Source organism: Triticum dicoccoides, chromosome 6B (assembly GCF_002162155.2).
Source record: "Triticum dicoccoides isolate Atlit2015 ecotype Zavitan chromosome 6B, WEW_v2.0, whole genome shotgun sequence".
Taxonomy (NCBI): domain Eukaryota; kingdom Viridiplantae; phylum Streptophyta; class Magnoliopsida; order Poales; family Poaceae; genus Triticum; species Triticum dicoccoides.
The window spans coordinates 502,142,306-502,157,982 of record NC_041391.1 but is presented as its reverse complement, the minus strand read 5'-3'; the positions used below and the strand labels follow the sequence as shown (position 1 = coordinate 502,157,982).

Here is a 15,677-nt window from a genome sequence, read left to right as displayed (position 1 = left end):
AGAGCTTGAAAACTGTGTATATTTTGATGATGTAATGTATACTAACCCCTCACGTCGATGGCAAGCTTGCGGTGATAGGATTACACTCTCTTTTGGATGTGGTGGTACGATGACACCATAGTAGTTAGGATGAACTTGCTCTGCCTTTATGATCATGCATGCCTAAGTTTTTTTGTTCCATGTGTAGTGTGTTCCTTTTGTTGCTACTTGAATTGTTGTTATTTTGCCATGCCAGGAGTAGTGTGTGGTGTATATAGGAAGGGTTTCAGAGATTTACAGTTTTTTTGAAATGGTAACCAGGATGAAGGATCCCCACAAGGATATATTTCAAAGTGGCAAAAATGCCATGAGACTGATCCAGTTTATAAGGAAAACCGGATCGAAAACCTAAACAAGTCGACCCCATTTATGAGAAAAATCGGGCCGAAAAACCATACAGCAAGGGTAAAAGAAGAAGAGAAACCAAAAACATTGGACGCCCGAGACAAGGCACGCCTAGCTAGCAAACCGAAGGACATCGCCTCGAGGCACAAGTAGACAAGGGGAGTCGTAAATGAATCACAATACCAATTTGATAAGCAGCCTAACGCACCACACGAGCGTGCGTACCGAGCACCACGGTGCAACAGAGGAGCATCCACATCAACAAGTGACTAGCACGAACCTTGACACGGCATTCCGCCATGGAAAATCGGTTACCGAGCAACACGGAGATTTACATTTCATGGAGAACAAGTGATCCGTTACAGAGATGTTTACTCCAAATTTGTGCTTAAGCAGACAAGCAATGTTAAAAATGGGCAAGCCTCATGATCAATTTGGCCTGTGTGGGATGAAAAATTTCATCATCACTAATAGGCAAGCCACCAAACCATGGACACATATACAAGGGGCAAAAAACCATGTACGCAACCAAAAGCGTCCCAAATATTCAGCCCGCCCATTGTAAACTTGCCCCAATGGAGGCGTCGCCGAGGCGTGTGCGCCATGCCCCTCGCTCTCTTGGAGTTGGCGGTTGTCTCCGGGCGAAAGCCTCGATTCAATGTTGGGTCAGCACATTGGCGGCGTCCTCGGCGTCATATCTCTGTTGGGAGCTTTGTGTGTGAAGACATGGTTGGGTCCTTATTGCTCTCCTCCGGTGTTCGCCATTGTCCTCTGTTGGTCCTATGCGGTGCAATGTACGCTCGTCGCTGGTGTCTCCAAGATGGTGTTTTCCTTAGATTGAAGCAAGTCCTACCTTCCACTTGCCACTTCCTCTTAGGCGCTCGGAGTGGATGGTGCGTCGACAAGCAATGTTCTACGAAAGGTGGTGGTCTTCAAAGGCGTTCGACGTCGGTCGAGACGCGGTGTGTGTGTTAGTTTTGTCCGTCTGTGAACTTGGTTGTGAGCGGTGTATTGTATGCTACGCTCGTTGTTCGCAGCGAGTGATAACCTCTTGTAATTTCAATTCTGCCTTCTATAAAGTTATGGTACGCCTAGGCGTACTCTAGGTGTACTCTTGAAAAGAAAAAATAAACTTGCCCCCAACGAGCACAGGTAAACTTGCCCCCAACGAGCACGGGTCGAACATATATAGCTGACGGAACTACCAAGGTGACGGGTGAGCATTTAACAGGCGGAGTTTGCCTAATGCGATTTCTGAATTCAGATGCGTGGTTCAGTTAAAATTAGCCTTTAGCCCCGTTGTCCCAAGAACCAAAATCACACAATGGGTTTGTTACATCAGGAATTTTTTTGACACGAATGCTATCACACGCCTACAACAGCTAAATCAGTCATCAGTTCACCACGCACGCCTGAATTCAGACGTTGCAATCCACGTCACCCAACCAAACACAGTCATATCGACAACACGAACGCTCTACCGTCACCTCCCGTCGTGGTACTCGCAGTGGGCGGCGACGCCGGGCACGGGCTTGCCGAGGTGGGCCTCGCGGACGTCGAGGCGGCAGACGCCCCGGCGGTAGAACTTGGAGCGGAGGAGGAGGCCAAGGATGTGCGCGCGCGCCCGGAGCACGAAGGCCAGCCTGACTGGCACCACCGCGGGGCCGAGGCGGCCGTTGTTGGGCTTGCTGTGCAGGTTGGCGCCCGCGCCGTAGAGCGGGACCTGCTTCCCCACCACGGACACCGTCACCACCCGCCCGCTCTTCCGCGCCTGGTAGAACTCCTTCATCTGCATGCAAACCCAAACACAACGTGGACGCTCGTCATTCATGCAAACCCAACGAAAATTGTATGGAGATTGCAGGTAATTTCTGCTGCCGGATGAAACCGGCTCTACTCTGCCACGCTTTTTACCGTCTTATCCAGAAGCCAGGAGCAAGAATGTACTTGCCACGGATAACACTATTGTGCTAATTACTCGGAGCAAAAGTCCATGATGGGGGCTGGCTTTGCCTGCGCACTGGGGGCCATCATCTTGTTGCCCAGCACAGGATTCCCTCCTCGCGAGCAGCAGGAGCAGAAAAGTGCACGGCCAAATTAACTACGAGGCTAAAGGCGTGCTGTCTGAAACCCAGAAAAGCAGTAAAGGCGCAGCGTCCTTTGGAGGCGTCCTTTGGAGGCGTCGTGAAAAAGCTTGAACAGTCTCGCATTCGCATTGGCTCTTTGCCAACGGCAGCAGCGCCGTAGCCTGTGTGCAGCGGCGTGGCGTGGAGCATGCTGCAGCAGGCAGGCACACTAGTCGTTCTCCGTACCAGTACTCGCCCATTGCAGAGGACGCCGGCCTACGCGGAGAGGGGAGAGGAGAGAGGAGCGCGTTCATATCGGCTTGGCCTCCCTGACTTCCGTCACGTGAACGCCATGCCAGAGGAACGCTCCGGTCTCACCTCGCGGCTGGTTGTTCACACTGTTGGGTACAACTTCAACTTAATCACGTGCAGTTCCCTATCGGTTTCAAGAAAACAAATTAAAGCTCTACAGTAGCTCAGTCCTCTGCTGGTAATTGACAGATGATTTGTTCCTTGCGAAGTGTGAATCACAACCACAAGGTCTTCACTGGGTGTCTGCATAGTACTCCCTCCGTTCCTAAATATAAGTCTTTGTAGAGATTGCACTAGGTGGACTACATACGAAACAAAATGAATGAATCTAAATTTAAAATGCATCTATATACATCCGTATGCGGTTTATAGTACAATCTCTACAAAGACTTACATTTAGGAACGGAGGGAGTAGATTAGTGGATTTGACTCGAGCAAACTTCCTAGAGTTAGGAAGTTTGACCAAGTTTATAGAAAATAATATAAACATTTATCATAACGAATCTATATGATGTGAAAGCACATTCAACAAAGAATATAATGGTATTGATTTGTTATTGTATATGTCAAGATTTTTGTTTATAAACAGTGTCAAAATTTACAGAGCTTGGCTTTGATCATAACTAACACGTGGACTAAATAAAAACGGAAGGATTAGAGCAACTCCAATGGGGCGACCCATTTCGTCCGCCGCCGTCCGTTCGAGTCGGCGCGGACACAAAAGATGGCCCAACGCGCCGACCCAAACGGACGCGCGTCCGTTTTTCGTCCGCGGGCGACCCATTTCCAACCCATTTTTGAGCTGGATTTGCGTCTGCGCGGACACGCGACGGACGCGTGCACGCTCGCCTTCTCCTCCTCCAGGCCCGCTAGTCGGTGGCACATTGGCCTCCCTCATCCAACAGCAACCCTCGCCCGCCTCCTTCTCGCCGCCGCCACCGCCCATTTTTGCCGACAACTCTGCCAGCTGCCGGCGCCTGCACATCCGCCCAGCAACGCCGCCCACTCCCACGTCGCCCGCCACCGCCGTCTTACCACCGAGGAGCCGACTGCTTCCCACCCCCGCGCCCCCCACCACACAGCCGCCCCCGACCAAGAAGCCGCCTCGCCGCCCCGACCAGATCCTCACTGGCACGCTCGTCGAACGCCGGCCCACTCGTCGAACACCGGCAGGGCAGCTAGCTGGTCCGTGTGCGCCGCGACTCCCTTCGTTGGCCGTCTCCTTCGTCGACGCCCGCAAGTTATTCGACAGTTTGCCAATGTACAAAATGGACTCCGCCGACGAGTTCTTTTCTCACAATTTCCTTTGCGACTCCGACGATTCGTCGTCCGATGACGAGGAGGAGATATTGGCTGCCGTGTTGCTCCATCACCACCTCAACAGCCAGCGGCCGTTGGAAGGACTACTTTGGTACAACAAACCCGTTGTTCAAACATAAAAAATTCCGCCGCCGTTTTCGTATGAGTAGGCATCTTTTCAACCGTATTGGAGAGCAGGTGGTCGGCTATGATGACTGTTTCGAGTGCAAAGAGGATGATGTTGGCAAGGTTGGTTTCTCCTCTTATCAGAAATGCACTGCCGCCATCTGAATGCTTGCATACGGAGTGTCCGGTGATCTCATTGAGTACGTCCATATGAACGAGTCTACATGCCTAGAGTCCCTGTATAAGTTTTGCCAGGCTGTTATTGTTGTGTTTGGCTCTGAGTACTTGAGAGAGCCGACTGCTGAAGATACAACCCATTTGTTGGCGGTGAATGCCAGCACGGGCTTCCCAGGGATGCTTGGTAGCATAGACTGCATGCACTGCGAGTGGACGAACTGCCCTTCTGCTTGGCAGGAGCAGTATAAGGGCCATGTTAGGGCTTGCACTGTCATACTAGAGGTCGTGGCGTCTCAAGATCTTTGGATCTGGCACTCTTTCTTTGGCATGGCCGGATCACACAATGATATCAACAGCCCACCGGTGAACTTTATTGTCAACGGCCACAACTACGACAAAGGATACTAACTGGGTGACGGTATCTATCCTCAATGGACCGCTATTGTCAAGACAATACCCAACCCTGTCGTAGAGAAGAGGAAAAGATTTGTCCAAGAGCAAGAGAGTGCTAGGAAGGATGTCGAGCGTGCCTTTAGTATTTTACAATCTCGATGGGGCATCCTTCGATATCCTGCTAATACCTGGAGCACGCAGAAACTGTGGGAGGTGATGACTGCTTGTGTGATCATGCACAATATGATCGTAGAAAACGAGCGCCTGGAACGTCTGTACGATCAAGGGTTTCAGTTTCAGGATGAGAATGTTGTGCCTGAGCATAGAGGAGCGGCAACATTTGAACAGTTCACTCAATTTCATCATGACATACGTGATCGGAAAACTCACGTGCAACTGCAAAATGATTTGGTTGAGCATATGTGGGCTCATATTAGCAACCAATAGATGTATCTCTTTTTATTCGTTTGCAAAACTATGTGAGAACTATGTAAGACATTTTTATTTTTATTCAACTTGTAAAACTATGCTATTTTATTTAACTATATATTTAAATGCAAATTCATCGATGCAAAGTAGGGCGGCCAGCCGGCCACGCCGGCACATATGGGTCAGCGTGTTGGACGCGCCGCCAATCCATATCTAAAACAGGGCAGACGTCGGGAGAACAGCCGGCCCAAACGAACAAAAAGCGGACGAAATGCCCTGTTGAAGTTGCTCTTTATACAAATAAGCCCTGGATCAGGATTGGCCCAGTGCATGGCTAGCGACTTCAGAAATCGTCTCTGGAGGAAGCAGACGATGTTGTTTAGTCACGTCGGTTTTTCTTTTCTTTTCCCAAAGCCGGGATTTGTTTTGGGCGTGTACTGCCACGAGAACGAATCTGGAGAGCGACAAATAGGAATGGGACAGTGCTGCCAGGGTTTCCCGTTTGCTTTCTCCAGTACCTAGGCCATGGATGGGGTGTACGTAGTGGCACACTTGTACTGCTCATCACCTCATGGGTTTCCTTTAAAATGAAAAAGAATCTCTGCCTGGCCATGGGAATGCTGAAAAGCAGAGACGCTATACTTGTGCAAAAATTCCACGGCCTATTTGAGGAAAATGATTATTAATCATGGCCAGGACAGCGTGCCAGTGACCAATCACATTGACTATATGCACAATGCAGCCGAAACCTCGCACTCACATGGAACTAAACTTTGCTACATTCCTATAGTATGCTCCAAACAGAACAAACTACACACGGCTATACGTTTTTGCAAAGAAGAGAAAAAAGTACTCCCTTCGATCCTTATTATGTAGTACTTCAGTGCTAGATACATCTGTGTAGTAGTGTTCAAGCGCGCCAGCTATCAACCTCCCCGATTATCCGGAAACAGCGGCATGTGGTCACCTTTTGTTCTTTTCGCGTAAACAGCAATAACTAGGGTCAGATTCATGGCCTAATTAAGGGGGGTGGCGTCGCGAGACGTAACGCTCACATCGCCTTCCGGATTCCAATCCAGGCAAGGAGCAATTAAGGGCAGCTGGTATTGGTAATGTAATGACGCGGCGGGCAGGATGGTGGGGTGGATGCAAATGGAAATGGAAATATGCAATGGTGGATGCGACGACGATGGCATGTAGAAGAAGGGCGGTGTACGTACGTTTCCGGAGGCGACGGTGAGGTCGTCGAAGAAGAGGTGGAAGGGCGCGGCGGTGACGTGGAGGCCGAAGAAGGTGCCCCGGTTGCGGAAGCGCAGCCTGACCGTCGCGTTGACCGACATCATCCTGGTGGGCACGCCCGTCCGGTCCGTCCCGCCCTGGATGTGGTACGACTCGAACACCACGCTCTGCAAAGCACTTTCACTCGTGAGAAAAATTAAAATTCATCCGCTCGATTCGATGTGCATGTTCCGAGCATGTTGCCCTCGGAAATACTACTCGCATGCTGTGTGCATGTTTCGCCGTTGTTTTGGACTTTGCTTCTTGCCCAAATGCGCGGTTTGAAATTCAGAGTTTTTGTGGTCGTTGGGAGGAATCACGCTGTAGTTATTGCATGCCTACAAAATTTGGAGCTTGTAAAACAGAAAGTACAGCTTCTTCCTTGTCCGCAAAGCAGAAGAGGACGATTTCTACGCAAATGGTATGGTGGGTAACAACAGTTCAGGTCACTGAGGTCAAGACAGTATAATTCATACTACTGGCAATAAATCCAAACCACAGGGCAAATCGTGCGAAGAAAGAGTAATGGAAGCTGACTGAAATGTGTAATCTGCAGAGTAGTGGCGGTGAGTTTCTTGATGCGAGTGAGGAAGCAGTTGCAGGGAAAAGGGGGCGGCCGACCTTGACATCGACGTGGGGCTTGTAGGATTTGCTCGCGCCCCACAGCACCAGCAAGAAGAAGGCGAAGACGGCGACGAACGCGAACGCCGCCAGGGCGTAGCACCTCCACGGCGACTGCGACCCGGGGCGCCCACCGTCCTCCTCCTCGTCGTCGTCCCCGACGCTCCCGGCGCCGCTGCCGTGCCCGAGGCGGCGCCAGGGCACGGCCCCCGCCGGGCCGCCCGAGCGGAGCTGGTCGGAGAAGAGGAGGCGGCCAGTGGAGGACTCGCGGGAGTGGTGCATCGCGGCGCTGGAGTGGTGGAAGTGGTAGTGGAGCGGGGACTCTGCCGGGGTGGAGCCGGCGAGCGACATCTTGTCGGCCGCGGCGCCGGCGCCGCCGCAGCAGCCGCCGCCGGAGGCCACGACGTCCGGGTGGGAGGCGGCGGGGCTGTGGACGTAGTACGCCGGGCGGCGCGGGGAACGCGGCGGCGACGACGGCGCCAGGCTCGTCACGTCGGAGTCCGTCTTGGCGTGCCGTGCCATCTCGGGAGCGGTGCGGCGCGGCGCGGCGTGATGGGCGTGTCTTCTGGGATACACTACTTGTGGGAGAAGCGCAACGGGTTTGGGGCCTTCCGCTTGAAGACGAAGGTTTTAAGGCCCAGTGTTTCACCGTGTACAGGTGTTAAGCATGCCACATAAGTAAAAATATAATGTGGCACACTATTTAAGAAAGGGAGAAAGTACTTTGATGACCTTAGAAAGAACCAATGCCAAGCGCGAGAACCTAGGCAAACCACTTAAATGAAACAATTTGATCAATGCATGAAAGACTTTAGATGCTAACTTATTAAATAAACTGTGCTTAGCAACAACAAGTTAAGTGTCTATGCATTGAGGACTTGAGTTGCTAAGATATTTAATACATTTAACACCTCATCTAACACCTTTGCATTGGGAGAGGTCTAAATGGGTTTTGGAACCGTGCGTCAGCGGCGATAGACTGATGGAGCGCGAACCTAGCGAGTCCGTATAGTCTGTGACCGTCTCCTAGTCCTAGGGCCACTGCGCCAGTGAGACATGGGTCGCTGCTACAGGCGGTCTGGTGGCTACTAGTAAACCATAGTCGAAATTTTTACTGCAGACTGGTGACTTATAGCATGTTCGATAGATGATGTAAAATAGAAATCTAAAAACTGAATGATGTGAATTATACATCACCAGAAACATGATTTTTATATCACGGAAAGTGTCCAACTCCAACAGATGATGTATTTTAGGGCACGAGGTCCCTAGTAGATGATGTATTTTAGTCACTCAAACTTCTTCTTGGTTGATCTCGGTATCGACGGCTCCTCTTCCAGGCCGGCGACGGGAAGCGGGGGCGATTATACACGGGCGTGGTGTGAAGGACCTGGAAGTTGGCGGTCACACTCGCGCGCGCGGCTGCATGCATTTTACATCACCTCCCCACGTGATGTATATTTACATCACGAGAGGCAAAATATACATCATGATGTAGGAAAAATTGTTCAAAACTCACATCATGTTGAAACCTGCTTTTGCCTCCAGGTGATGTAATAAACAGTTATAAGCTATTTTACATCATTTATTGGAGATGCTCTTAGGTCGGTCCGGTCCAACAATGAAAACATTTAGTATATGTCATACAATTCTGTTCTTGCGGGAAAGAAAATTATGCTATGTTTCTCAAGATACTAAGCTCCATAGAAAGGGAGTTCTTCGATGCATCATTGCATCATGGATGGATTAGGCCAGTGAGTCCAAGTTAGAAGGTGTTAGCTATTTCACTGGACACTACTAATGGGTGTGTGACGCGCATGTAGATATCTCTACAATTACTAAGCTCCCATGAAATAAAGCTCTCTGGTTGATCATGGACTATGGTCAAATGATAGACCCCACCAGAGAGAGGAAGGCTCCAGGGTGTGTAGTGCCTCCTGCAACATTTTGCTTTTCTAGCCGGTAATAAATATACAAGGCAGCGTATTAGTAAAAGCGAAAGGTAAGCTGGTTTTCTGAGCTGGATTGTTCGCTTTTTTATTTGGGTCGGCTGGATCACCCAACAGTGGCAGACATTTTTATTCCTCCGGTTAAAAAATACAATTTCAAAAATATGCGTCCGATTAAAAATAATTAAATGTTAAATGATCGGTTAATCGTCGGCCAAAGTCCACTTAAACATTATTAAAACATAAAGAAAATAAACACGTCTCCTAGCCACCCAGCACGCTGACCTATATGTTGCCATCATTGTCGTCGTTGCCAGTGAGTTCGACGAAGGCTGGCGGCGGCCCAGCCCACGGGAATGCGGTCCCTCAAGTCACCCGCGTCTACTCCGGCGTCTGCTCTGCCGGCGGCATTGCTGTGTGGCGCGCGCTCCTCCTCCTCCTTCTCCTGGCGCTCTTTCTCCTCCTCCGTGTCTAGTGAGCACAACACTCCTCCTCATGCTCGGCCTGCATCCGGTGCTCGCCGTCGGCGCGCTCCTTTGACAGGTGAATCTGTGCCAGTGTTCCAGGTAGACCTCCTCTTGCTCCGGCATGGCGCCCAGCGCGATGGGTGGCGCGCTCACCCACTCGCGGAGGATGCCGGTCCAGGCATACATATGCGACTCGAGCTCCATGGGCGGCGTGGGCGTGGGCATGAGCGTGAGCCCCAACGTGTGCTCGGGCTCGGGCTTGGGCTCTGGCAGCAGCGGGGCAGGCGTAGGTGCATTCTCCCGCCGCCGACAGCACGAGGGCCTCCTCCAAGGAATCCCAGTGCTTGTCCTCCTCGCGCTGGCTCTCCTCCAGGACGCGCTGGAGCACTGCCTCCAATGCGGCCTGGTTGGCATCCTCCTCCTCCTGCGCCGCCTCCGGGGGCGGCGGCACGTACCCAGGGTTGAGCCGCACGCTGCCGCGACAAGCCACGTCATGCTCCGTGGTGAACTAGGCCTCCCGGTGTGGGGAGTTTGCGCGTAGGCAGGGTCGCACCGCTGTTCCCGCGTCAAGAGAGCGTGACGCTTGTGCACCTCCTCCGTGTGCGCCCGTGCCGACTGCAACACCGCTGCCACCGGGATGCGGTGCGGGTCAAGGTGTCAGCCGTGAAGTAGGTTAACATCCGGCCATGGCAGCGACTGGCGGTAATGCCAGTACCAGCGCGCTTGCACCAGGATGTATAGCCGGTCCCGTGGCCTGCGAGCACTAGCCGCACACGGATCCATCGTGTCATAGGCTGACGGGGTTGGCGGCGGAGGAGGAGGAGGTTGAGGCAGCATGCTGGATGAGGTGGCGCCTGTGTTGAGCTTGCCCTTGCTCCTGTCGATAATACCCATGGCTAGCGTTTGCGCTGTCGACCGCGAGGGGAGCGAGCGTGGCCAAATGTGGACGGGAAGGAGAAGTGGACGAGCCCCCCCCCCTCCCCCCCACGCTTGCACTAAAAAGGACGACCACTCATGAGGCTTTCAGACGCCGTCATGTGGGTCCGGTGTACCGAGCGGTTGCACGGTGTGTCCGTCTCGTGTCAGCGTGGACGTAAATCGAGCGCAAATGCGTCCAAACGGACAGCGGGCGGACGGCTTTTCGTTTTAGTTTATTGCGTACGGCCAGTGTTTTCGCCTCTTTGGACGCGTGGACAATTTGGGTCAGCATGTTGGAGTTGCTCTAATCTATGTCAACAACTTTTTGTTGCAAGGGTGTAGTTAACGTGAAGAGCTCTTTGCTGCTTGGTCATGTGTTGATGTCTACTTCAAATTGATGTTTTGGTTCGGTTGGAGCAAATGGGTTTAACCCAAAGTTTTAAAATGTTTTTCTTTTGCTGGTTTCGGCTTGAGAGCTGGGTTTGTATCAATTTGGATTGTGTTCCTAAGTTTTATTAGTTTCATGGTCTACGTCTTAAACCTTTTCCTAGCCGGTTTGCCTGTTCGTTGATGATGGTTCAATTTCTTTATTTGTTCAGAAGTTTTGCCAAATGTTGAATGGCGGATCTAAACATTTTTTTCAAATATTTTTGCTGGAATTTTCATTTTTTTACTTCCCCTTGTCATATCTTTTAAGATTCTAAGCTATCTAAGAATGTTGGCTCGTGGTTCATCGGGCTTAATTTGGGGCGCTGGCGGGTCCACCTGTAAGAGAGTGGATCCTTCGTGCGGGATTTTCTTGGGTCCACTCCTAGACGAATGTGACACTCATATATTGATTTCTATGTTACACGGAAGAATACCAGAACCACCCACAAAACAATTTACTTCACCTCGCAGATAAATATTGCCTCTGTCGAGCAAGAGTGTAGCCAACAAAAAGAAAAAAAATCATCAGTGCAACTAAAAATCAGCTTAACTCATGTGAAACACACAACAAAGCCACCAACAATAATATCATGTCAGAAAAAAAAGGAAGGCTTAACTCATGTCTAAATGACGGCGCGGCAAAGCGCGCATCACCCTCTAGTTCTAGTACAACCGTGCACGCTAGTAGTTGACAACGATTTTTTTAGCAGGACATCGAATAGTGTAGAAACGCAACTACCACAACCGCCCAGCACTTGTACACTCACGGATAAATTTGATGTCCAAATAAAGGTGAGAACGAAACTAACCACACCAAGAAACCTTGAAAATAAATAGCGCAATAAACAACAAAACATTTGCAATTAAACGACTAAAAAAGTATACAACGGGTGCAACAACAAAAAATGATGCAAAAAAGCGCACGTCTGCTTCTAGTATATACTATGAGGAAATTCCATGGTCCCTTTCTGCCCCTGCTACGCTTCTAACACACCCGTGTGGTTTTACTAGAGTGTTTTCGTTAGAAAATAACTCATTTGTCAATACATAAGAACTGATTTATTAATGCATCAATCAAAAACATTAAGGCCCCATTTGATAGCGAAGTATTTTCAAAGCATTCTGGCAATACTGCAGTCTATTTGAATACCGAAGTTTTAATTACTGTGAGGTGTTTGGTTACCCAAAAAAATTGTGATATTAATACTACGGTATTTCCAAAACCATAGTATTTTCTCTGTTTTCAAAAAAGAACCCCAAACCTTTTTTTTAAATTGAGCACGCGGCAGAAACGGGTGTCCTTATCTTCTTCGCTTCACGCCGCTGTCGTCTCGTCATCTCTGGAGATCTTTGTCGGCCATGGACAAACCAAGAGACAACAAGTGAAAGAATTGACAGTGAGTATGCTAGTCCTAATCCCATTGCCCCCTCCCGTTCCTCTGCATCAACTGTGAAGTTGGGCAGTGATGTCTACTACACAACCTTCTTCTTGTAGACGTTGTTGGGCCTCCAAGTACAGAGATTTATAGGACAGTAGCAAATTTTCCTCAAATGGATGACCTAAGGTTTATCAATCCGTAGGAGGCGTAGGATGAAGATGGTCTCTCTCAAGCAACCCTGCAACCAAATAACAAACAGTCTCTTGTGTCCCCAACACACCCAATACAATGGTAAATTGTATAGGTGCACTAGTTCGGCGAAGAGATAGTGATACAAGTGCAATATGGATGGTAGATAAAAGTATTTGTAATCTGAAAATATAAAAACAGCAAGGTAACTAATGATAAAAGTGAGCGTAAACGGTATTGCAATGGTAGGAAACAAGGCCTAAGGTTCATACTTTCACTAGTGCAAGTTCTCTCAACAATAATAACATAACTGGACCATATAACTATCCCTCGACATGCAACAAAGAGTCACTCCAAAGCCACTAATAGCGGAGAACAAACAAAGAGATTACGGTAGGGTACCAAACCACCTCAAAGTTATACTTTTTGTTCTATCTATTGAAGAGTCTGTAGTAAAATAACATGAAGCTATTCTTTCCGTTCAATCTATCATAGAGTTCATACTAGAATAACACCTTAAGACACAAATCAACCAAAGCCCTAATGTCACCTAGATACTCCATTGTCACCTCAAGTATCCGTGGACATGATTATACGATATGCATCACACAATCTCAGATTCATCTATTCAACCAACACAAAGTACTTTAAAGAGTGCCCCAAAGTTTCTACCAGAGAGTCAAGAAGAAAACGTGTGCCAACTCCTATGCATAGGTTCATGGGCGGAACCCGTAAGTTGATCACCAAAACATACATCAAGTGGATCACGTGATATCCCATTGTCACCACAGATAAACACGGCAAGACATACATCAAGTGTTCTCAAATCCTTAAAGACTCAATCCGATAAGATAACTTCAAAGGGAAAACTCAATCCATTACAAAAGAGTAGAGGGGGAGAAACATCATAAGATCCAACTATAATAGCAAAGTTCGCGATACATCAAGATCATTCCATAGAGAGAACACGAGAGAGAGATCAAACACATAGCTACTGGTACATACCCTCAGCCCCGAGGGTGAACTACTCCCTCCTCGTCATGGAGAGCGCCGGGATGATGAAGATGGCCACCGGTGAGGGATCCCCCCTCCGGCAGGGTGCCGGAACGGGCTCCTGAGAGGTTTTTGGTGGCTATAGAGGCTTGCGACGGCGGAACTCCCGATCTATTGTTCGCTTCGATGTTTTTAGGGTATATGGGAACATATAGGCGAAAGAAGTCGGTCGGGGAGTCTCGAGGGGCCCACGAGACAGCGGGGCGCGCCCAGTAGGGGGGGCACCTTCATCGCCACCTTGAAGCTTCCTTTACTTCAACTCCAAGTCTCCTGGATCACGTTCGTTCCAAAAATCACGCTCCCGGAGGTTTCATTCCGTTTGGACTCCATTTGATATTCCTTTTCTTCGAAACACTGAAATAGGCAAGAAAACAGCAATTTGGGCTGGGCCTCCGGTTAATAGGTTAGTCCCAAAAATAATATAAAAGCGTATAATAAAGCCCATAAACATTCAAAACAGATAATAAAATAGCATGAATGCTTCATAAATTATAGATACGTTGGAGACGTATCAGCATCCCCAAGCTTAATTCCTGCTCGTCCTCGAGTAGGTAAATGATAAAAGAAAGAATTTATGAAGTATGAATGCTAGCAGGTGCACAAGTTTGATCAATGATAATTTCAATCACCTTTTCTAGCATGATTATATGTCATAACAGTAGTTCATGTCATAAAACTTCTCACAATCAAGTAACAAGCAATTCACATGTTAAAGCATAGACCATAAACTTTCTTGAAAACTAGCAAACTTCATTCTCAGTCATCAAACAATTACAATTCATCCTATTTTCAGGAAGGGTCTATGTCAGAGCTTTGATTTAGCAAACTCCACATACTCAACTATCATATAGTCTTCTACAATTGCTAACACTCACGCAATACTTATGGTTATGGAGTTTTAATCGGACACTGAGAAAGATAGGGGCTTATAATTTCGCCTCCCAACGTATTCACCTTTGGGTGACGTCAACAATAATAGTTCATGCTAACTCATCTTGAGAATAACCCACCTATATATATATATCAGGATCTTTCCAACACGAGGTGCTTGCCAAAGAATAAAATGAAAAAGGGAAAGGTGAAGATCACCTCGACTCTTGCATAAAAGTAAAAGATAGGCCCTTCGCAGAGGGGAGCACGGATTTGCAGAGGTGCCAGAGCTCGATTTTGAAATAGAGATAAATAATTTTGAGAGGTATGATCTCATTGTCAACATAACAACCAAGAGTTCCCAATATCTTCCATACTACATACATTATAGGCGGTTCCCAAACAGAATGGTAAAGATTTTACTCCCCCTCCACCAACAATCACACTCCACGGCGTTTTGAAACAACGGGGTACTGTCCATACCAACAACAGTCCTAGCGGAGTTTTGTTTGCAATTTATTTTTGATTTGATTTTGATCTTTTGATCATGGGTCTAGGCATCCCGGTTACCAGCCATTTTTCTCGTGAATGATGAGAGGAGTCCACTCATCTTGAGAATAACCCACCTAGCATGGAAGATACTGACAATCCCTAGTCGCTACATGAGTGATTCGGGCATACAAATCAAATTATTATTTGAAGGTTTAGAGTTTGGCACATGCAAATTTACTTGGAACAGCAGGTAAATACCGCATATAGGTAGATATGGTGGACACTCATGCAAAAACCGGGTTTAAGGATATTTGAAAGCACAAGTAGTATCTCTACTTGGTGCAAGGATTTTTGGCTAGCATGCTAGGGAAAGGCAAGCTCAATATGTTTGAATGATCCATGACAATATACTTTAACTAAGATGTGAGAAAACATAACCCATTATGTTGTCTTCCTTGTCCAACATCAACTCTTTAGCATGTCATACTTAATGAGTGCTCACAATTATAAAAGATGTCTAGGATAGTATATTTATATGTGAAATCTCTCTTCCTTCAATATTCTTTCATGAATTGTTCAAATGACCAATACAATGCTTGCTAACCTTCAATAAATTTACAACCTCTACTTCTTAGATGCGAAGTCATTACTCCCCACGGGATAAGAAAATGAACATATATAATTTCAGATTTATGACATTCAACTCATTCAACCATTTACTCATAGGATATAAGTGAAGCACACGAGTAAATGAAAAACTACTCCAAAAAGATATAAGTGAAGATCAATGAGTAGTTAAATAATTATGTAACTATGTGAAGACTCTCTCTCATTTAAGGATTTCAG

At 48.1% G+C, this 15,677-nt stretch overlaps 1 protein-coding gene across 1 annotated transcript; it reads right to left on the bottom strand.

The window, feature by feature from the left end:
- Positions 1-1,656: 1,656 nt before the first annotated feature.
- LOC119320123 lies at positions 1,657-7,607 on the bottom strand. Its single transcript, XM_037594248.1, has 3 exons — positions 7,086-7,607; positions 6,407-6,592; positions 1,657-2,173 (listed from the first exon to the last, which is right to left on the bottom strand). The coding sequence occupies exons 1-3, from the start codon at positions 7,605-7,607 to the stop codon at positions 1,868-1,870; spliced, it is 1,014 nt and encodes a 337-aa protein (XP_037450145.1). The 3' UTR covers positions 1,657-1,867.
- Positions 7,608-15,677: the final 8,070 nt, after the last annotated feature.